The 21863-nt window shown below is 55.3% G+C and overlaps 7 protein-coding genes across 7 annotated transcripts in view; 3 read left to right on the forward strand and 4 right to left on the reverse strand.

Annotated features, from left to right (window-relative positions):
- Nucleotides 1-566: 566 nt before the first annotated feature.
- Nucleotides 567-1700, forward strand: VDBG_02006 (predicted protein; the record flags this gene model as incomplete). The annotated part of the gene is made up of 1 exon (XM_003007772.1): nt 567-1700. The coding sequence occupies one exon, from the start codon at nt 567-569 to the stop codon at nt 1698-1700; it is 1134 nt and encodes a 377-aa protein (XP_003007818.1).
- A 1596-nt stretch (nt 1701-3296) lies between these two features.
- On the forward strand, nt 3297-4401 carry VDBG_02007 (hypothetical protein; the record flags this gene model as incomplete). Its single annotated transcript, XM_003007773.1, has 2 exons — nt 3297-3845; nt 3899-4401. The coding sequence occupies 2 exons, from the start codon at nt 3700-3702 to the stop codon at nt 3912-3914; spliced, it is 162 nt and encodes a 53-aa protein (XP_003007819.1).
- A 2062-nt stretch (nt 4402-6463) lies between these two features.
- VDBG_02008 (glucan 1,3-beta-glucosidase) lies at nt 6464-7447 on the reverse strand (the record flags this gene model as incomplete). Its single annotated transcript, XM_003007774.1, has 2 exons — nt 6464-7115; nt 7182-7447. 2 exons carry the CDS (start codon nt 7445-7447, stop codon nt 6464-6466), a joined length of 918 nt encoding a protein of 305 aa, XP_003007820.1.
- A 636-nt stretch (nt 7448-8083) lies between these two features.
- VDBG_02009 (candidapepsin-1) lies at nt 8084-9947 on the reverse strand (the record flags this gene model as incomplete). Its single annotated transcript, XM_003007775.1, has 3 exons — nt 8084-9012; nt 9075-9323; nt 9388-9947. The coding sequence occupies 3 exons, from the start codon at nt 9629-9631 to the stop codon at nt 8084-8086; spliced, it is 1422 nt and encodes a 473-aa protein (XP_003007821.1).
- A 2331-nt stretch (nt 9948-12278) lies between these two features.
- On the reverse strand, nt 12279-14615 carry VDBG_02010 (beta-chimaerin; the record flags this gene model as incomplete). Its single annotated transcript, XM_003007776.1, has 4 exons — nt 12279-12598; nt 12653-13846; nt 13896-14508; nt 14577-14615. 4 exons carry the CDS (start codon nt 14613-14615, stop codon nt 12279-12281), a joined length of 2166 nt encoding a protein of 721 aa, XP_003007822.1.
- A 2057-nt stretch (nt 14616-16672) lies between these two features.
- On the reverse strand, nt 16673-17675 carry VDBG_02011 (conserved hypothetical protein; the record flags this gene model as incomplete). Its single annotated transcript, XM_003007777.1, has 5 exons — nt 16673-16854; nt 16914-17019; nt 17075-17120; nt 17194-17371; nt 17438-17675. The coding sequence occupies 5 exons, from the start codon at nt 17673-17675 to the stop codon at nt 16673-16675; spliced, it is 750 nt and encodes a 249-aa protein (XP_003007823.1).
- Nucleotides 17676-21410: 3735 nt separating this feature from the next.
- Nucleotides 21411-21863, forward strand: part of VDBG_02012 (predicted protein) — a gene marked incomplete at both ends in the record, with an annotated part of 1232 nt that continues 779 nt past the window's right edge. Inside the window, one exon of the mRNA XM_003007778.1 lies at nt 21411-21747. Within this exon, the coding sequence (XP_003007824.1) occupies nt 21411-21747 (337 nt within the window). The remainder of the gene's footprint in view (nt 21748-21863) is intronic.

Here is a 21863-nt window from a genome sequence, read left to right on the forward strand (position 1 = left end):
AATTCCACGGAAAATCATCGTTGATGCTACTGCAGCAAATGCTTAACTTAGACACACTATCTTTATCTAACGGCTATGCTATCTCCTTCTTCTCTCAGAACGTCAAGGAAGTCGCCGCTCTAGAGATAGACAAACTGCCTTTGCCTCTAGAGACTGCATCGTCTTTTGGCTCGAAGCATCATGATTATCTTTGTCTATGTACGGCGGCAAATGCGAATAGTCTTTTAAGTCGACAGATCTCAACGCACATGGTTCACACGCGTTCCGGACCCATTACTACCACTCTTGCACACTGCATAACGAAACAGCCCGCTGTTCAAATACGGCCTTGGGCTGCGGCCTTGTGTGCTGTCGTAAGGCCCATCTCCAGGCTCAGTAAACAACGATGAACGTTGACGATACACGTTAACACGTTGACACGCGCAGCCACGACGACCCCATCCCGGAATCCCTCAGCTACGGTCCTACCCAGCTCTTTCAGACAGCTTCAACTCGCACGAACCAGGAAGGAGGGCCTTGTCCAGGGACCAGACATCGAAAACTCGCCGAAATACTACGTCGTGTCCATGGGTGCCTTCCCTCAATTCAGGGTGCTCAGGCTGCCCCTGAAGATCATCAGGATGGTTATCGATCACCTCTCCCAGAGCGACACCATCAGTCTTGCTCAGACGGGCCGCGCCATGGCCAAAGTTGCCATCCACAGCATCTACTTCAAGGACCGTGACTCAGGCCGACAGTGGGCTCTCAATCTGGGCTGTGATCTTGGCCTAGTTGACCTCGTCCAGAAGGCCATCGAATACCGGTATGACCTCAACAAACTCACAGACGAAGGCGTGCCTCTCTCGCGTGCGGTCCGTCACACCCACCTCGGCGACAAGATATCGGTAGTCGAAATGCTGCTACGCAACGGGGCCGACCCATCGCTCAGCAGCAGCCACCCCTTGCTCACCCACTTCGCCCAGAACAACGGCCTCGTGCTGGGCCACTGCCACACGAGCATCCCAACGCTGCTCCTCACCCACGGCGCCCGGCCCTCGGCCATCGAATCCAGCGGCATCCGCCTCATCAACCTGGCCATCGACCGCGCCGACAATCTTTGCTGCCACAGCCACGGCTCAGTCTGCGTCCTGCGGCTCGTGCAGCTCCTCCTCCGGCACGGCGCCAGCGCCAACAGACCCCTCTTCACCGGCAGCGTCTCGCCCCTCGTGCGCGCCATGTGCTCGCAGCACCGACCCGTTGACCTCTTCCACCTTCTGCTCAACAACGGCGCCGACCCCGGCGCCGCCTCCGACCTATACCTCGCCCCTGGCCGGCCCTTCCACCTCGCGCTGGACCTGCCGCGGCAACCGCAGGTTCCGCTGAAGTGGGCCATCCTCTACCTCCCCAGCACGACCGACTGGGACGACAGGATGCAGATGGCCAAGACCCTACTCATCCGCGGCGCCAAAGGCAGCCAGATCTGGCGGAACATGGTCCTCCACGATGTGATCGAGGCGGCGGGCTCGGATGAGAGCGCTGCCGTCGTGCCGTTCGGGGTGGCCTATGATCTGTGCGCGCTGCTCCTGCAGTGGGGAGCCAATCCGAATTGCATCAAGGGTGGCGAGATGCCGCTGCAGAAGCTGGCCTCGGCTCATGGATTCAATGAAAAGGATCGGATGCTCCTCGCCGGATTGTTGATGGCCGGAGGAGCTTGGGAGTAGATGGAGGATGGTTCTGTGATGACGACGATGATGACGAGGCCGAGCTACGGAGCCGAGATACCGATACGGAGGGTTTGTGGCGCTCCTACAGAGTACTGTCGTTTGGGAGTTGGGGAGTCTCTTGTTTGAGAGTCAATGTTGTGCTCAAACGCTGTTTACCTACAGTTCGGCAGTTGGTATACCCCAGGAATTGCGATCATGTTTACTAGGGTCAACCTGACTGCTGTCTGTGACTATTCACGAGGGTGCGCGATGGTTATGTTTCCGTTCGCTCCCAAGACCATACGAGGTCGATTCCGAGTACTCAATGTGGCGGCATGGTTTTGGCGATTCAGCATCGCACCAGGCGGCTCAGGCAAACCCTACCAGTAGTCGACCGCTGGATCTATCTTCTGGGGTCATAGAGGCGATCATTTGAGATGATCAGCCATCACTACCCTCATGTGGGGGCACAAATTTGATGACAGGTTCACACGGCAGTCATTTCTCAATGTGTGCTCAAGGTGTGCAAGATGCATACTTCGGGTCGATTCAGATACGGCTTGCCGTCAAAGGTCACGCATCGGGAAGGATGTGAGAGTTGGTTGGTCTGTGTCTTTAAAAAGGGTGCCTCGTAAGTGTAAGGACAACAAAAAAACGTCGAAAGTCAACGATTTTCGGGGAGGTGGAATGACCTCCGCAGCGGGCTACGTCAGTTCATGTTCCACAGCATACGAAGCTGAAGTTGGTCATGATGAATGGCGTTGCCGCGTCCGAAGTCGTTGAGCAGCGGCAGCTTTCGGGAGGTGGAGCGGAGCCCTTCTGTGACGATGCATGACTAAGACGATGTTCGGATGGTACCGATGGCGGGCCACTACTAATGTGGTACGGCAAGTACGGGCACGGGTAATGAATGCGCCTACGGAGGCAGGTCAGGGGATCAGGGGTCGTCTGTGGCCGTCTTTGGGTGGTAGGTGCTGGCGCCAACGTTCGCCGGTGCATTGAATACCCAATCCCCACCCGCCGCAGATAGACATCAAGACCACATGGCTGGAAATTCGAACGAACCAGTCGATCCATCTGCAATATCCAAGATCCATGGGTTGGAATATCGGCGGCAAGCGCAGAGGAGGAGGACGACGATGAATAGTCGTCATCCTTCGCACCGCAGTAGCGGTTGATGGCACGACAACACAAGAGGAGGAGAGAACATCAGCCAGCGATCAGGCACGGTGGGTTTCAAGGCCGTGGCTGAAACCACCACTCGCCCTCGGCCGTGACACCTCACGAGACGGTTCTCGTCACAGGCCTCAATTCACAGCCCTCGCATGGCCCCATTGTCACCTCACCTGGTGCTATTTCGCGTTGTGGCTGACATCACATTCTCCCGTGGCCCGCCAGTCGCCTTCCCAGCCCTGATCCCTTCCATCCATGCTGTGCCTGGCCCTTTGAGATCTGCAACGTCAAGTGCCGCTCGGTGCTGCTGAGTGCTGCTCAGTGCAACGTGAGCTCCGCCCCCCCCCCCTTCTCCTGCCGCCTCTTCGTCTACGGTAGGGAGGCTCGCGATTCTTTTCTTCCTCTGACAACCCATCTGCCGGAACGACACCATAATTTCTCATCGCGGGCCCAATTCGCTCTCTTCCCGCCGCCTCGCCCGCGACTTTCTTTCTTTCGCTTCGATTGTCAGCTGGTCTGTCCCTTTACTCCTCCGACCTTGCGCCCTGGCGGTTTAATTCTCAAACCCCACAATCAATCAATCTCGCCCCTCCCAATTTCCGCCCTACCGAAAACGAACCACGCGCCGCGATCGATCCAGCCTGGCGCCATCGAATCGAACCAGACGACTACCTGCCTCGCCCGCTTTTTTGAGTTGGACTTGTCATTGATACACACATACAACCCACGAAGCCCACGCCGTCGGATCGTCCCGAAGGGCAGACGAACGGTGAACGACGATCGCTATTCCGCTCGTTCGACAGCTGTCCCCGTCCTCGCACGAGAGATAGCCCGATCCGTCACGATGAGGTTAACTGTCGCGGCCCTCCTCGCCACGGCCGCCTCCCTCGCCTCCGGTGCCGTCGTCATCACGCCCGTCACGCAAAATCAGGTCGTCGACAGAGTCAGCGGTGACTGCTACTTTGGCGTTGCCACGCCCCAGGGCTGCGCGTGAGTGAAGGGCCTTCCAGCTGGTGGAGGAAATCCGGACTGACGAGGTGTAGACCCCTTCGCAAGTAGGAAGTGACAACGACGAAAAATGAGATACCCCTCCTCGACCGCCGCCTTGCTCTGCCGAAAATCGAACTAGTCTTAATCAAATGGTCTTGAACAAATCCACAACACCATGCTGGCGTAACCCGCAGGCAACAGAACAACGTCGACAATAAACAGAAAATCAACCTGCCTGCGCCTAAGCCAAGGTCTGCATGGAAGAAGTCGGGAGGGACGGGAGAGAACGATACGGGGAGAGACCAAGAGAGAAGTCGTCGACGTGAGAGCGACGAGACGGGAGACACAATCTCATTTTGCATCTGCAGCGAAGTAATGACCACGACCACAAGCTTGCACGTCACGCCGGCTTGGTCTGGACTAAGCAACACCCCCCATCCCTCCTTTTCTTCTTCTTCTTCTTTCTCACACATAGACACACTCTTGGAACATATGCGCCATGCCGGCCGCAACAATTTAAATTACTGGGAAATAGCGAATGCTTGCCGAACACACGACGCTGCCCGTATTACTGCTTCCACGCGCGATCCCTCCCGTGTTGCCGTCCTGACCGCGCCTTCTGATGCCACATATGCACGCGTACATCAAACCTTTTGCTCTCTCTCTCTCTCTCTTTTTGTGTGTGTGTCCTTTTCTGTCCTTGTCAACTTCAACCTGGGCGATGCTCACCGGACCATGATCCTCTCGCCGTCTGCGTCCTCGTTTTACTCTGCCACGGCACATGATGCAATGCGATATGACGCAATGAAAAATCAAACCAAAGGCAACGGACAAAATCAAAGCCCTTCGTCACCAAGGCCATGCTTTGCCGCTCCTGCCCTTGTATCGTTTTGGCGTTCGCCCGTCTCTCCTGACCTCTCAGACGCTTTGGTTGATCCCCCGAGGGTAACCCTTACTCTGCGGGACCATTAGCGAAGTCCCCGGCCTCGCAGCTTCATCGCAGCGCAAGGTTGGGAGAACGAGAAAGCAGGACGTACAAGGCACTCATCGCACGCCGCGTGGCTACCCGGCATCCAGTTGATGGTAGGGTATGCAGCACACTGACCCGTGTTGTAGTACATGCAGGGATAGCGGTCCGACATGTCGGGCAAGCTTTGCGGGGAGGGGGGGGGGGGGGGGACTCTTGGGGGAACGAGCGTGCCCGGAACAGCCGTGTGAGATGTCTGTATATGACGTGAAGAGGTAGAGACGGAGACCCGGGGTGGGGAGGGGCCGAAGAAGTAGCGTTTTCTTGTCTCTGTGGTGACGAGGGGATGCAATGAAAAATGAAGGTAAATGCGGCCGATGAACCTGATTTCCACCTCTTCCACGGCTCACCTTTTCGAGGCACGAGAGGCAAACTCGACTTATATAGATCTTCGCCCGTCGCCCGTCGTCCGTCGACCGTCGATGGCTTCACATGTCCACCAAGAACACCTGCCAACGTCGTGGGGGAACGATCGATACGGTGTCTATTTTGAGGAGCTTTCGACGTGACAGCAACGAGTCCGGATCTCACGGGTCTCTGTCCGCGGCGAGGTGGTTGTGTGCACGCGGCGCGCCTCCGGTCGACTTGATTTGATGCACGCCGTTCTAGTCCGCAGCATGCACTGCGACCCCTCACCTCGCCCCTTCTTAGCCTTGCTTGTCCTATTCATGCCATGCACGTCGTTCTATTGTTTCCTCCTTCTCCCATGTTGTGTCACCCCAGAAAATCCGTGGCGATGCTCGCGTGGGCTGATTGAGCCGACCCTCCCACAACCGCCGTTACGTGAGTTCACAATACAGACAAGACGGGGAGTGTTCCTCGTAGGTCTCGCTCTCTCTTCCTAAGGCTGCCACGTCATCTCGCCTGTCACTCGTCCCTTACGTTCGTCGCCCACAGGACCATTTATATCGACTGCATTGCTTTCACCCCTCGACCCCCCTCCCCCTCGTGGCGCCGGTCAATCAGCCGGCCGGAGGACCCAGCTCCTGCGCCTGGGGTCGCACATAGCCCGAGGCCGAGACCCCGCCACCTTATCGGCCTAGTCAGACTGACGGTTACATCCTGTGACACGCGGTCTGGGCCGGTGTGGACGCCGGGGGGCACCATCCGGGCATTAGGAGATGGCCGATACATCATATCAAGGCTGCTGCCACCACGACGAGGCAATGGACGAGCGCTACAGGACATGCCCCCCCCCCGCCCCCCACAACGGTTGACATCCAACCGCATGTCTGTTGGCTGAGTTTCGAGAGCCCAATGCCCAATGATCACCTAGGGCAAGCACAAAGTGGCTTGCATGTTGACAGTGCCAGCTGGCTGAAAGCCCGAAACGAAAGAGTGTCAGAGAAAACATCGCGATACTCACATATTTCTCGAAGGACCTGGCATTCCCATGTTCTCATAGGAGCTTCGTCATACGCTTTCTTGCCCAGGTCTACCCTTGAGCACTCATGCAGGAAGGAAGCAGGCTTGAATAACCAACGTACAGATTTAGGGGCTATGAGGTCTGTGTCAGGTGTTGATCGTCGTGCGCGCAACTTCGTCCTCGACCAGTCGTGGATACAGGAGCAAACCCACTCTCGTGGCCCTCTCAAGAACTCTCCTCACATCGAAGGGAAAACTTGGCTCGCCGATCGGCCGTCATGACGCCCCAATGACCCTCGGGCGCCTCCACACCATTCTCACCCACGGCATTCGGCTTCCAAGGCTCGTCGAATGCCTCAAACACAAAGACGTTGTACCCCCAACCGATCATGCCGCACACCGCTTCTTGGTAATACTGCTCAGCCTGCGCCTTCCCAGGCGTCGCGTTTCCGTAGCTGCTCCCTTCGCTCGGCCATCCGGTCTCTCCCACCCAAAGCTCCGGCATCTTGCTCCCTCGTGCTCTGTCTTCCACGTGAAGGTACGCCTGCGCAATGCTGTCGAAAAAGGTCGCCGTCGCATTGCTCACAGCCTGCTTCTGCCAGTATGAAAACGCATTTACGAGGACAAGGTCCGCTGTGTTCACCACGGCGTCAGCGGTGCCGTCCTGAAACTTGTTCCAACTGTCGGCCGTGCCCACTCGAACTCCTGGTGCCGACACCCTGAAGTCATTCATCTTAGCCGCCAGTTCCGGGCCTGTAAAGTTCCTTCGATACAACGTCTCGGAACCGACGGTCACGGCGTAGATCTGCGAGGCATACGCCGTGTCGTGCTGTAGGACGGCAAGTTTGTCTACCGTGTATGACTCTTCAAGATCCGGCCTCGACTCGACTGTCAGTACCCCCACCAACCTCGACAATCTCAAAGGAAAAGCGAAGCAAGCCTACCAGATACCCAGAACGACCTGGAAGCCCTGGCTCTTGGCGGCGGGAAGAATCTCCTTTGCCGTCTTACACTGATCTGCGGCGTAGATACGGACGAGCTCGCTGCCCGACTCTTTCTCGATGGCCTGCATATCGGCCTCGTAGTCAGCCTGAAGTTTGCAGCTGCCATCTGCGCGCTTGGATCCAAGATCGAAGCCTAGAGTGCCGGCTGCGACAGCTAGGTTCGAGAGAAGGGCTGTGAAGGTGATACAGTCGATGATGAGATGCATGGCGGATGTTTATGACGCGTGTGATTCTTAGAAGCGTAGGGACAACGTATTGAATGATGACGACTTAGGAGTTCTAGGATGCTGATCGACGATATGGACATGACTTGGACGAAGGGAAATTTCCCAAGACTGTTGCCGAGTCACAGATGCTGGGGACAGACCCAATGGAAAAGACCAAAGGCAGTCACAGGCAGCCACTACGAGGCAGGAGCACTGAAGGTAGCACTTTCACCCCCACACAGAGCAGCACCTTTATGCCTGGCGGAGGCGTCCGAATCATGGAGAGTTCACCCTCTCGAGCTGTCTGGTGGTCCAGGACGTCGCACGAATAACAACAATGACAATGGATTAGACAGGAGGGACCGCAGATGCACATGTCGCATCAATTAAAAAGCCATCAGTGCAAAACAACAGCATCATGTTCTCATGGATCCTAACTAGTTGTATCCAATGCTAACACGTTTCTCAATATACCAGACATGCGGTGGAAAGCGCCCCCATCGTGCGTCAAATCCGTCTTTTGGATGCAGTTGCCCGATACAATGCATCGTCCTAACGCCAGTACACCAGAGGTCATCCCAAATGCAACTATATGCGAACTCCATTTCCCTTTTATAGAAACAAGAGACAAGAACACTACGAGAGGAACATGACGACGGCGACACCGGCCATGGCAACCCAAGCAGCAGCCGGCGTCAAGTGGCCAGCAGCGCTGTCGCCGTTAGACGAGCCGCCGTTGCTGCCGCCGCCACTGTTGCTGTTCCCACTGCTACCCGTGTTGCCCTCGCTGGCATCACACTCGCCGGTAAACTTCTGCGTCTCGTTGGCGCCAGCAGGGATCATCTGGAGGTTGGTGCCGCAGTTCACATAGGGAGCGAAGTGTAGGGCGGGCGTGTCCATGTCGAAGACGGTGTAGACCGATCGAAGAAACGAGTCGCCGAGAATATAGCTACCGTCATCGGCAGAGTCGGCACCCAGAACGCAGGTGTTTTGGCCGACGTCCCAGATGAACTCCTCGAGGGGCACCTTGACCGTATAGCCATCAAAGGTGAAGTCGATGCTGCCTTCCATGTTACATGGAACGATGTACAGGTTCACGGAAGTGTCCATGCGGCCGCCGAGGTCGCTGGCAATATCGGCAATGAGACCCGAGGGCAGGTAGCTTAGGGTGGCGCCAGTATCGAAGAAGACGGGGAGAGAAGAGTTCCTGTAGGAAGACGAGTCGGAGCCGGGGGTACTGAGGCCAACCGAGTCCATCTGAACCCAGTACCTCCTCAGGCGCTCGCCATTCTGGGGACCGAGGATGGGCATGGTGTGCAAGTCGCCGCTGAATTTCTTCGTATCGACGCCGCCGAACGAGATAACGCCGCTGCCGGTGGGCTCGTCCTTGGTGCCGAGGGCGACACCGAATGCATGAGTACGGGTCACGTTCTGGTTGACCATCTCATCGACCACGCTGGGATATTGCATGTTGATACCGTCACCAAAGCTGAGACCGAGAATGCCCATGGTCAAGTCTTGACTGTCCAGTCCGTAGCCGAAAATGACCTGGTCGAGCTTGATGTCTGTGAATTGTCAGTCCTGCGGTCTAGGGACGGCGGAGTGGCATGGGAGTTCAGCGACTTACCACTTCCCGGGATCGCGATTTGATCCGACACATACTGAAGCGCGACATCGCCCTTTCCATAACTGATGGTGTTCTGTGTCTGGGAGACGCGCGATGTGTCCGAGTCGGCGGGACGGTAGTGACCGTAGGTGTCGCAGATCTGCGCCTGGGAGGAACTGCCAGCGTTCTCGCAATTCGGGTTGACCCAGAGTTCGGAAGAGCCGGTATCGATAGCGACGCGGGCCGTCTGCGCCGGGCTTCCAAGGTCGACTACAACATGTCAGTGTCTACGAAGAAGTCGGAGGATGCTGTGACTGATGTGCCGAAGACATACGCTCAATGAGGTAGCTGGTAGATGTCACATTGATGGTCTGGACGTTGGTGTTGTCGACCTGTCGCTTGCTCCTCCTCCTCAGCTTTTCAAGAGACTGTATACGGACATCCTGATAGACGGGGAGGGACAGAGGTGCGGCATTGGTGTTCGAGGAGGCGGAGGAGGCTTTGTCGTCGCGGGCAGCGGAGAGAGCCAAGGATGTGGATGTCAGGGACAGCAGCAAGTAGTTCTGTAGTAGCCCCATGGTTGTGGATGTCAAGCTGTGACGTGTCGGCGATTGCTAGCCTGCGGAGGACCCAAGACACAATAAGAGGAAAGAGCTGCTCGAGGAATGCAGGCGTGACAGGTCTGGATGAGGCAACACGGAAGGCGTAAGGTCGGCGCAGGGAATCGTCAGAGCAGGACGCTGCAGAAGTAGAACAACGAGCGGATGCAATTCAGAATCAGAAAAGGGCAGAGATAGGATGAAGAAGGAGGCAAGCAGACGCTAACATGAAGCCCCGAGCACCACGCAATGAACAATGAGTAATGAGCACTGGGTAACGAGCGCCAAGCCGAGTATCAAGCACCAGAAGCAAGCTAAGAAATAGGAAAGAGGAATAGGACCAGCAGAAGCAGCAGGCCTCCGAATCGTCACTGACGCGTCCGCAAGCCACATCCCCCCTTCGGGTTACCTGCTGCTCGCCTGGCGAGCGGGTCGTCGCTGGATTTAGCTGGGCTCATCAGTGGAGAGTAGCGGGGCGGGCCCGACGCAGGAGGCGGGAATACGTAGGCGAAATTCTGCAGGAAGGGTACCTACCTTGAAAGGGTAAGCAGTACCTTGGCAGAGTTCCCGTCGTAGACGGGATCCAGGCGAGGCAAGACGAGACGAGACGAGACGAGACGATACAGTACAAGATAAAGTAACGATAACGTGTATATACCCCTGCCATCCCGCCCTCACAGAACGTATACATCGGCACCCGCAGGGCAGCGATAACCTTTCGGGAGGCTTTGCATGTGTGGGCTATATCCATCGATTGCTCTGCTCGTTGCTTGTCTTCCCATGCCTCTTGAGCAGGGCAGCTGGGTACCGCTGGCAGGTACTCGGGGTACCCTATGCACAAGAAGAACGGCACATTGGAGCCGGCATTGCGCAACCCCCTCCAACTGATGACCCTGATGCCGTGGCCATGGTGCGTTGCAGTGAGCGTCGAGTGTGCCCGATGACGAAGCTTGCGGCGACTTCTCTGGCAGAATGGTCGGGGGTGGGGGAACATCATAACTCCTCTCTCTGGTGTGACCTGAATTCCAGTGGATCGCGACGCCAAGCTGAGTGTTCAGTTGTTTCTGTAGCACCTGATTCCATATTCACGCCCCCTGACACCCGCCTTCCGCCTTCGATGTACCTGGGCGTTTGCTATGCAGGGCCTCTGCACGGTCCAGGCCAATAAGCGACCGCACAGGCGAGGCTTAATAATAACAATAACAGGCATTTGCGGCTGATCTGCACCGCAATTCGGATGGTTGTGAGACGGTGGAAGGCAATGCAAAAAAGTTCTTTTTCTTCGGGTCGCCCTCGGCATGCTACACACAGGTAGGGGTGTTCATGACTAGAATTGGAGCATGCAATCAATCAGTATTAGACGGATCTCGCGCCAAGTCACCAGACTCCGATCTGGACTGGAGAACAGCCAGTTCGGTTGGCTCGGGGAGAGCGACGCGGCACCGACGTCACATCAAACCTTACTGACACGTTCTGTCTGGCTATCTGTCGCTGGCCCTTTTGTTGGACTCTCTTCCGTCCACCAGTCCACACGCGGCCGTCGTCACCCAGAGACATGTGCGTACTCCCCTCCTGTAGCTCGTCCCACACGGCAGCAGCAGCAGCGGCGGCGCCTCCGCTGCTTCTTTGCTTCGCCTTGCCAGGTAGTAATTGTGGAGGAGCTTAGGGGCTCACTCTAGGCACCTAGGTACCGGGTAACTAGGTCTGTTTCGGGAGGGGGCGCGCCACCGCCACAGCTCGCACATCGCAACTACCCCTTGCGGCACCTTACGTTCTCCCCTCCATGCTTGCGTCCTCGCCACAGTCCGCCCGCCATGAGTTTCAATGTGAGATGGCCTGAGACAACGGCCCCTTTTCGCTCGAGAATGGCACGAGTCGCTTGAATTACCATTTCGATAATTACGCTACATGGGGCAACGGACAACTCTAAATGCCGCTGGCGGAGGAGTACACTACTCAACGGGGAACTACGTGCTTCAACGTGCGCGACTTCGCCATGTGCCTGGTCTTGTGGCCTCTTCCGCATCAGTTCGCTCGGTCTTGGATCCATCGCCTTGGCGCCATAACACGATCCGAGGCTTCCGTGTTCGAGCACGACCCTTTGTAGCCGGTCCGGCAGGCCTTTGACCACCCAGACTTCAGATGCCTCTACTAGCTCACTTGCCGCGAGGCTACACACAACTGACAGTATCGTTGGCCTTGATCATACGTGCCACATCATGAGACGGGCATCACTCTTCACGGGCACCGATTGTTGCGACGCAGCAAGATACACATAGAAGCAATGAATTTCGCGAAGTCCGTCACAACAGCGAGAACAGCACTCCATGATACAACATGGTCCCCTTGCCTTGACAAAGTACTGATAGGCGCTCCTGGTCCTGGACGAGTGTAGTGCGAGTAGAGTAGAGCAGCACTGGCTTGACCGGAACGCCATGTTGATCAATAAAGATAAAGAAATGAGGTGGAATAGGAAAAATGTTGATCTGCTCACCCTTGGCTTCTCCTATCGCCGTGCCGCAGACTTGACATGCTGAAAGGAAGCGAAAAGAAATGGACATCGTTGAAACTAGTCTTACAGGGACGTTTGTGAACTCATTCGCTAGGAGGACCCATTAAAGCGACCTCAGCGTCTTTCAACATGGCACAACTTCCAGCCGCAACACATCAGTCCTCGTCGAAGATCTGGTACGTGTTCTGGAGAATGGTGTCGATCGCCTTGATCTGCCAACCCCGCGTCCGCAATGGCAGTGCTCGGATCAGTGCCCATCAGCGTCGGGCCAAAAATGACGGCCAGGTTGTGGCAATTCATCCGGTTGACATGCGAGTTGTCCATGACTCGATGAAGATGCAGCGCCAACGCTCGCAACGTGGCGTAGTTGGGGTCGGGCAGGCTGTTGATGATAGCGTGGAGCGAGTCCCTCCTGACAATGTCGTCTTCGTGTTCTATATTGTGTTAGCAAGCAAGTCGGGAGGCAAATTGACACACGAGAAACTCACTAGCTGCCTCAATGAGCGCCGTGTGCTGCTCCATAGTGAGAAGAGGGTCTGACAGGTCGCGGAGAAACTGCTTCAGCAAGCCTGTGACACTGTTCACGTCGTGGTAGAAGTTTTCTGGGTTGCGGAAATCCAATGCTGGGTTGCTCGAGTCCGTGTCAAACATGTTTTTGAGCTTGTTGATGTGATTCAGCGACCCCGATTGCCTGTAGATACCCTCTACCCCAAGGCCAAACAGATCGACTGCCTGGATGCACTGATAGACAACCATAGGCACCGCCAAACCGTCGCGCTCATAGAGGCGGTCTAGTGAGAGACCAAACACAGGCCTAGTGGGCATCGACCCCGCCTGCGCCGGAGGCGATTGTCGGTTCTGCGGAGGAGCGGGCTGCTGCAGAGGTCCTGGCACACCATAGCCCGAGCCCTGAGAGGCTGGCCCGTAGGGAGGATGTTGCTGTAGGGGATTTTGGCCTGGTTGCTGCCACTGCGAAGACGATTGTTGATGGGGCGAAGACGACATTTGCGCTTGCTGCTGTAAGGGAGGAGACTGTTGTGGCGGCGGTTGCTGTGGCGAGTTCTGGAACGAGAGAGCTCCAAGCTGCGGGGGTCCTTGCGAGTTTGTTGGGTTGTTGAACTTGGATGCAGGCAGAGCCGAGTTTCGAGAAGGCTGCTGGAACGACGACTGTTGCTGCTGAGCCTCATTTCCGTGCGACAGCATGTTGCCCTGGCTGAAGCTGCGGCCGTGAGCTGAACCCGACTGCTGCCCCTGGCCGCTGCTCGGAGGGGGTGGACCAGCACCGGGAGGAAAGCCTTGGCCAACTGATGCGCCACTCACTCCGCCGGGAACTGTCCCAGGAGGTCCGGTCTGCTGGAAGGTGCTCGTTCTTCCCGGTGCGACCGCTTGCTGGTGTCCCTGTCCTGGGGGTGTTCCCCCATACTGGCTTGGGGGCGGTCCTTGGGACTGCTGGCTGTTGGGCGCTTGCTGGGGACTTAATACTGGGTGGCGTTCATATTTGATCTCCCCGCTGCTAGGGGGGAGTCTGTTCTGCTGCCCAGCCACGTAATCATTGACGTCTCTGTCATTGTCAATGGCCATGACAGCTTCACGCAGACTACGCGCGCCGCTCGACTCTTGTCCAGTCTTGATGGGGCTGATACTGAGCCCGTTGCTCAGGAGAAGCTTCTCGTTGAACGAAGCTGCCACGCGTTAGAAGACGAGTACAGCGCTGGCGAGGAGAGGGCTCACCAAATTTCTGCATTTGCAAGGTGACTCCCGAGTCTGTTTCCGTCACAAGATCCCGTAAGGCGCGGATGGCCTCGGGCCGAGTCCTTGTCACCAGCTCATGCTTCTCCGACTGCAGATGCTGCACCTTGCCGTGGTAATCTTGGTCGGCTCCCTGGACCTTGCGCAGAAGGTCTTCTTCGTGTTGAGGTCCAGACTTGCTCTTCAGGCTGAACATCTTGCCGCTCTGACGACTGGTGTCGCCAGTACGAGCCCTGTCATACTCGTCGGCCAAAGAGTCGTACTTGGCTTTCGATTTGCGCAGCACCGTCTCCAGCTCTGCCACCCTCTGCTCTGGAGCCAGACCGTTGACCTTCCAGCCCTTCCTACTGCGCTCGGCAACAGCAGCCAGCTCGACCAGATCGTCATGCATCTGGTGCAGAGAAAGAGCAAATTGCATGCCGTTCTCGGCCATTCGTTCGTGAATGTACATCATTTCGGTATAGGCTTGAGCAAAAGTGCCTTGCTTATGGTCTGGTAGGTGCATGGTGTCGTGGCTCATGCGAGAGAGCTTCTTGAGGGAGGATGCATGCGTTTCTTCGATGGCTGATCTCTTCTTGAGGAATAGAGCGAACTCCTGTTTGTCCGCTTCGATTAGCATTGAAGTAGAAATCATTGAAGCCTTATCTGAGGCATCTCGCTCACCTTCGCAGAGGCAATGCTCGCCTTGAGCTGGTTCAACATGGTCGAGACGCCGATCTGAGCACTTCTGTCAGCTTTACCGAGTGCGCCGGTATTCGCGGGTCATATCACCTCCGAGGCCAAGACGGTCTGTACTTGGGCTGGCGCCTCCTTTCCTTGCGATGCGGATGGCTTCGGCGGCAGTGGGCCATTGCCATTGCCAGCGTTCTCTGGCGGCGCTTGGCCACCGTTGTGTGAAGCACTCGGTTGGGGCGGAGCGGCACTGTTCCCAACCGAGAGGCTGCCGGCGCGATCACGTCCCTGATTCTGAGGGAAGTCCCCGGAAGCGGGGGACTGGAAGTCGGCCATTCTTGTCGATGCGCCGCGTTGGCCGGAAGACGGAGCGCGCGTTGGTATTCAGAAAGGCGGGCGCAACAGCCGACGGATTTCGAAGGGGGGAAAGCGACAGGAGCTTCCGGCAGGGAGAGTCGAAAGACAGGGGTAAATCGGTAGTGCCGCTGTGCTTGTGCTCGGTATTCGGGCGATAGCGGGCCAAGAGGTCAGCTTGGGGACGGCGATATGTAATGTTTCAAGGCCGAGGGCCACGATGTCTTTAGTCTGAGGGCTGCAGACAAGGCTGATGGGTGGTACGAGACAGCGGGATGGCTGGTTGGCAGTTTGGATGGCTAATTGTAGAACGTGGAGACAGGTTGTCAGGGTCGAGTTGGCGTGCACGGTCTTCGCGATGATGAATGTGGGATGACGATGCTGGGGTGGCTGGTGCTGTGCCGTTGGGCGAATACGAAAGGAGCTGGCGGGGCTTGAAGCAAACAATCCGAGAGCTAGGATGGGGGCGAAGTCGTAGTGAGGTTGGCTGAGTGGGAAGAGACGACGCGTAACGAGAAGGCGATCAGCGGGCGAAAGAGGATAATTACTGAAGATGATGGAGTCGCGGCACTCGCACGTGTGATACTCAACCTGTTTGCCAGCGATGTACACACACAGTATCATGCATGCTTTGCGCTTTGAGGGAGGGGTGAGGGGGAGGGGATGTTTCCAGTGGCCACGCGCTCCCTTCTCTTAGGAGGAGAGGCGCATTGATCAGTGAGGTAGGTGCGCTACACTGTCGCCTGCCGCGGGAAAAAATCCCCCTTTCTGAGCTGTCGTCCCCGCCTACGGGCCAGAGCTACCCCCCCTGTTCTGTTCAGGGTCATGCTTCCCATTTCTTCTTTCATCTATTTGACCTCATGGAAGCATGGAAGCATGGAAGCATGGAAACAGCATGTGAGAATTGCATGTCAGTCATATACAACAATTCATGCCAGGCCTCAGGATTGATTTGTGATCGAAGCCGTCGGAACACCTGGGCTAACAGTAGGGCCATAACACCAACCCATGCTACCCCAGAGTCGGACGTCTGTCTGAGGGTGCCAGAAGGGGACTTGACATGCGTGCGATACATGGGGCATACGTGTTTGCGACGTGTGGAAGATCGGCGTGCAGGCGGTCAATAATTGATTGACGGCAGTGATTGCGGCGCATGCCACGTTCCTCTCCATACCTTCGGTCCAGTTTGGCGGCACAAATCTGTCTCCATCGCTGTTAACCACGCATGTGTTTCAATCAGATAGCCTTCGGAAAGCATAGTGATCAGTTCCCGCAAACTTCTGCCAATCAGTCATCATGACTCTGTCAAGCAACGTCTCGCCTATCCGGCGGTGGCTCGGCTGTCATCCCAACTCCGACAAAGCTACGCCAAGAAGTGGTCGATCATGGAGCCTCGTGTATCAGAGGCGTTTTCAATGGCACTACATGGTCATAATGGCGATCAATGGCTCGTCTAACAGTGTCACGAGGCAACGCAAACAGATTGATCCGGACAGGGTGAAACGCAACACGCCGTCTATTGCCCTTGCACCAACTCATCTCTCTGGTTCCCTATAGCCGGAAAGGGGGTCCCTCTTTCAACTCGCATAGTTATGGTCCTGAGCTCTCGTGCAAATTCGCCATGAATCTGACCACCCGGAAACGCAAACACCCAAACTCCAACGCCTGAACGCAGGCTTGCTGCAGATCTTTTCCCCCACCTGTCCTCGACTTTTTTTTCATCTTCGAGTCCACTAGTAGAACAAAAGCGCGAGAGGCTTCTTCTCGTCGACGTAGCGATCCTTGAACTCGTTGCGCGTCAGCCATTGGGCCAGCGGCAGCATCGTCTCCTTCATGTCCATGACGCCCCTTTTCTTCTGGTCAATGTGCGACGCGTCGACTACAATACGATCCAGCTTGGCCAAAGACAGCGCGCCTGTGCAATCGAGTTAGAGCTCCACCACCAGTGAAATGTGAAATGCTTGTGCAACGTACCATTGTCGACGAGGGCCATGAGCCTCGCCGGCGTGCCGACAGCGATACCGGTCCGCTGACTCTGGAGGAACTTAGTCTGCTCATCGACTTTCATGTGCTTCGCAAACTGATACGACGTTAGTGCCATGAAGTTCTACCAGCTTCCACGCGAGGACACCCACAAGCTTCGAGACGGTGCTCTCAGCGGTCTGAAACTTCCTTGTCGCCCTGTTCACCCAGATTGAACATTAGCGACCATCCCTCATGGAGGGTGGAGGAGGTGATGGAAGGAGGTACGCACCTCACAAGATCGGCCGCGCGTAGACCTGCGCCGGCAACGATGATGGTGTGCGGTGTGCCCTTGGCGGAAGGCGCAGAGCTCAGCCTCTCCGGCTTCTCAGCAAACTTTTCGAGAAACTCGGGCAGCTTCTCCGCAGTCCGGGGCTCATCCCATGACGTCGTGTCCCGGATAGCGTTGGCTATTGGCATGTCAGCAACATTGCATCTTTCCAGGTGCTCCCCGTCCCGTTCGTGGACACACTCACCAGAGACCGTCAAGTCAGACACCTCAATCGAGCTCAGATCCGATCCGAAGCGACTGATCTTCTGTGCCAGATAATCCGCGAGAAGCTGGCTGTCCATGACGGAGAAGGACTTGTTGAGGCCGAGGTCCATGTCGAGAAGTGAGTCGTCGACCTGGAACTTTTTGTGCTTCTTGGCCGCGGGGGGACCACCAGCATCTTTCTTGCTCTGGGCAGGAGCCTTGCGCTTTGTGCCGGCCATTTTGGAGGCGTTTACAGTTACCGGTATGCGAGCGAGTGTTACGCGTCTATGTTTGGTTGAAAAAGTTTTCGCGGTTGGGTCCAACGTCTGAGAGGTCGCGGATTGGTGATGGTTGTCCCCCGAGATCGAAGGATGGACGGTTGAGATGCAAACTCGTTTTTTTTGGCCAGGCCGTCGCGACGCGCTCGCACTGTCCGGGTCGCAGCTGGGATGTCATAGTGGCGGACTCGCACTCCAAGTGTCGGTTGCAGGGTCCATTCGGCCCCTCCACAGTGCTTCGGGTCACCTCGCACCTCAAGAATTCCACAAGCCAAAGAGACTCCAGATCAAAAAGATTCACATGAAGAAACCGCGCCATGCATTGTTGCGTCGTTGACTGAATCGCGGACGAGTGAACATAGTCAATCCATCTGTACGGAAACGACTAAAAAATTCCCTGAGAAAATCCAACACAGCAAGCATTTCAGCGGTCCAGAAAGCTTTGCAGGAAAGGTACGCAACCTTATACACGGTCAGGCCTAGTAGAGCTAATGGCGGTCTCAGCGAGTGGTCATCGTAGGAGGGTCTATTTCATCGCATGAAGTCCTGCATGAGATTCTCAAGCCCCAACGCAGCAGCTTTCAAGGCCTTGAGCATACCATGTTAAGGCATTGTGATCGTGAAAACGGAGACGGAAACGGAAAACGATATGAATGGAGAGGTCAACTCCAAATGTGCTGCTTGAAATAGGACTAGCATTCTCAGTACTGTGATTAAACTTGGGCTTAGCCACGCTTTGCTGGGAAACAGCGGGGTTTCGTACGCTGTCGTTTGGTGGGGAGGCCCACAGTATTGCCCCCTTGCGAGGTTGCTATTACCCCTAAAACCTGCCGGACCGACCTAGGTACCTACAGTAACCCGCGACTTCTCTCCACGATCCCCGCCATTCCGTGTCAAACGACAAGCCTCCCTGCTGCGTGATGAAATGTACTTACTTGCTCGGCGCGGTCTCTCGGCTTTCTGAAAGATGAGTAAATTCTCAGCTGAGCTTTTCAGCGACGTGTTTCGACTCTTACTAGCCCTCACCACTGGTTTTCGACCAGCGGTGACATCCATTTCGCTTCAACATACATGGATGGCCCTTGACTGAGCAGCAGATCTATCGTCGCAGCCATACCTTCTTCGGCTCAGTCAACGAAGATGCTATCCGGGCACTAGGGACTCAGCACTACATCGAGAATCTACAATGCGAAATCAAAGCTCGGTACCGGGGAAGTTTTAATAGCTGCTTCGTCCTCGAGTTCACCGATAGGTCTACGCGCATCGTACGAATTCCTCTTGAGCCAGCAGTACAGGATATATGGGATAAAGTACGAAGCGAAGTCTGTATAATGCAGTTAGTGTCTTCCAGTCTGAGACTCCCGTCTCACGCCTCAGCCTTACTCTAACACTCTCTTCGTAGATACGTCCGACGTAGTATAAATATACCTATCCCTCGAGTATACGCCTACAGGAAGAGCCAACTCTACCGAAATACATCAGAGCTTTAAGTCTTTATAATTATGGAACAAATAAAAGGCTAGCTACTAACCAGAAAAGCACTCGAGAATAGTCTACAACCTCGTCGTCGGCTATTTCTTCAGCAACTAGTTGACGTCTTTGCAGAACTTCGAAAGCTTCCTTTCACTCAGGGAGGCTCGCTTATGCCCAGCACTAGCGGGGGCATCGATCTCGAAAATCTACTAGATATTATTGGTGCTTTCTTAGTCCGTAAAAGCGAACTCTAGGCGGCCGGATACAAAGTCTCACGCATTTTGACTACTAATGCGAAAGAGTTCTTTAATGACCAGCTTCGCATCCTTCGGTATATATGGATATTGCCCTATAAAGACTTAGATCGTGAGTAAGCTGAGCGAGAGGAATTTGCCTAGTAATTTATTTTCAGCCAGAGGTACAGAACAGAATTGACGCCAACTCGGCCGCCCAGTCGTTCTTTTTAGCGCACCCCGACCTTCGCCTTGGTAATATCCTCGTTGACGAGGAGCTCAATATACGCGGTATTATCGACTGGGAGTATACGGCAAGTATCCCGTAGTGTGCCTCCACCCCCCCGATATGGATTACATGTAACGACTCAGGCCTAGCAGACCTACCCTCTGAGTTCGTATATGTGCTTTCTTCTATGAAAGAGAAATCGAGGTACCATTCTCAGCTTGCAGCCGAGTGCGTCTCTAGAGACCTCCTTACTTAGTCATTATCATATATACTTGTAGATCCTGCGGAGCTTGACTTTATCTTCTGGGAAAGAATTATGCTAAATATAACTGGATTGTGTGACATTCCTGTCTCTGATAGTGGATAGCTATAAGAAAACGTGGGTCGGCGCTTAGCGAAGTCGCAGCGCTTTGCTCAGTATCTCGACGAGAATAATCTTCATGAGGAAGGACGCGAGGAAGAGATACAGCGTTTGCTGCAGCAGTCTCAGGCTACAATTTCTGGTTTGAGAAATGGGACAGTCCCTCACCCACAATGACGACAAATCATGTCCCTCGTGTTTCTCGTATCATTGCGTCCAATTCAGCCATAAACTTCGCTTGAGCCTCATCATCCATGACTGAGCAAGACTGGAGTTATATATGTTAGCTACTAATAATAAAGCATAAGGACAAATAATCACCAACCTGAGAGATACAAAGCGGGGGGTGTATGAGTGAGAGTCGGAGGAAAGTATGAACTCTGCTCCTCAAGGCCCGCACGCTCTTACAGAGGCCCTCGTTTCGATGATCACAAGACCCCGCAGTCTGCTCAGTGCACGTTCTCATTCGGTGCGCGACATGTATGGCAGCCCAAATTAGGTACACTGCATTGTGAATCTCACTGCAGGTAGAATATGGGCGACCGTTCCAGTGCCTTATCGCTTGAATACGGCTTCTACGGTGTAAGGAGTGACCCATCCGGATACCTCGTAACCGGATGAGGTCGGTTCTGGATGATCTACTAGCCATCTTCTCACCTGATATTCTCGATGGTAGTCTGAAAGGGGCTTGGAGTGTGCACTGAGCTTCCTACTTCGAGATCGATTAGACGCACAAGAATATATCCGTCTGCCGTGAGGATATCGCGGCCTTATTGGGTCTATGATATCACGACGGGTGCGAGTCGCCCTCTAATCTTGTGACCTAGAAATTGGGTTGCTGTGATGCGATGCGAACGCGTGGTGGCGCCAGTTTTCTGTCCCTAGATATATGGTTACGGCCTGACCGCAACGGTTGACGGACGAGACATAGGAAGGGTCCTACGGGCACCCGAACGACAGGTAATTCTCCAGAACAACAAGCACCGGATATACTCGCTAGAGTGTCGACCGTCAAGCATGGGCCGCTCTATAGTGCTTTACCTCGAAAACATTTAGCCTGCAATGTCGTCTCATAAAGCACCAAAAACTATGCTAGTTCGTGTCCAAATCAACTTGGGCTCTTCAGTGCTCCCAGCTAGCTGTACGTGGGGGTGGGGGATGGGGGGGGTTCCACGTTCCTAAAAATGGGGCACCTCTGTCCCAAAAGGGCACTTATGCATTCTTAGTGCAAACCCAAAATCTTTTTTTCCTAATTGACGGACCGCCAGCGCTTTGCCAATCGTGCGATAACGAGATCTGTCGCAAACCCAGACCGTGCTGTTGGAACTCCTTGCACGCTTTTTTCTCTCCATACCACCCTGGCTGAAACGCACGACTTGAAATCAGACCCAAGATACACAATGGCCGAGAAGCGCAAGCGCGACGGGCACGGCGAGGGCGGCAAGGCCAAGCGCAGCAAGTCCATCAAGAAGGCCACCGCCGAAGACTTCATTGACGTCCCCGCCGACTTTGACGAAGTCGACACACCCGCCAAGAAGGATAAGAAGGAAAAGAAGGACAGAAAGAGAGAAGGACAGGGAGAGAAGAGGACAGGAGAGAGAGGACAGAAGAAAGAGGAGAAAAGGAGAGAGGAAAGAGGACAGGCCGCGAAGACGACGAGAGCCCCGAAAAAGAACGAGGGGCCCCGGTCCAGAACCCCCTTGTGGACACCCGACGCCCGCGAAAACAAACCGCCCAGTAAAAAAGGCCCAAGAAGGAGCAAGAAGGCCGCCGGACCCACCCAGGGCCCGACCCAACAGAGGCAGCAGCCCCCCCGCCGGAGCCCGTTCCGGAGCGGCAGACCAACGTTCAGA

Source organism: Verticillium alfalfae, genomic scaffold (assembly GCF_000150825.1).
Source record: "Verticillium alfalfae VaMs.102 supercont1.2 genomic scaffold, whole genome shotgun sequence".
NCBI lineage: Eukaryota > Fungi > Ascomycota > Sordariomycetes > Glomerellales > Plectosphaerellaceae > Verticillium > Verticillium alfalfae.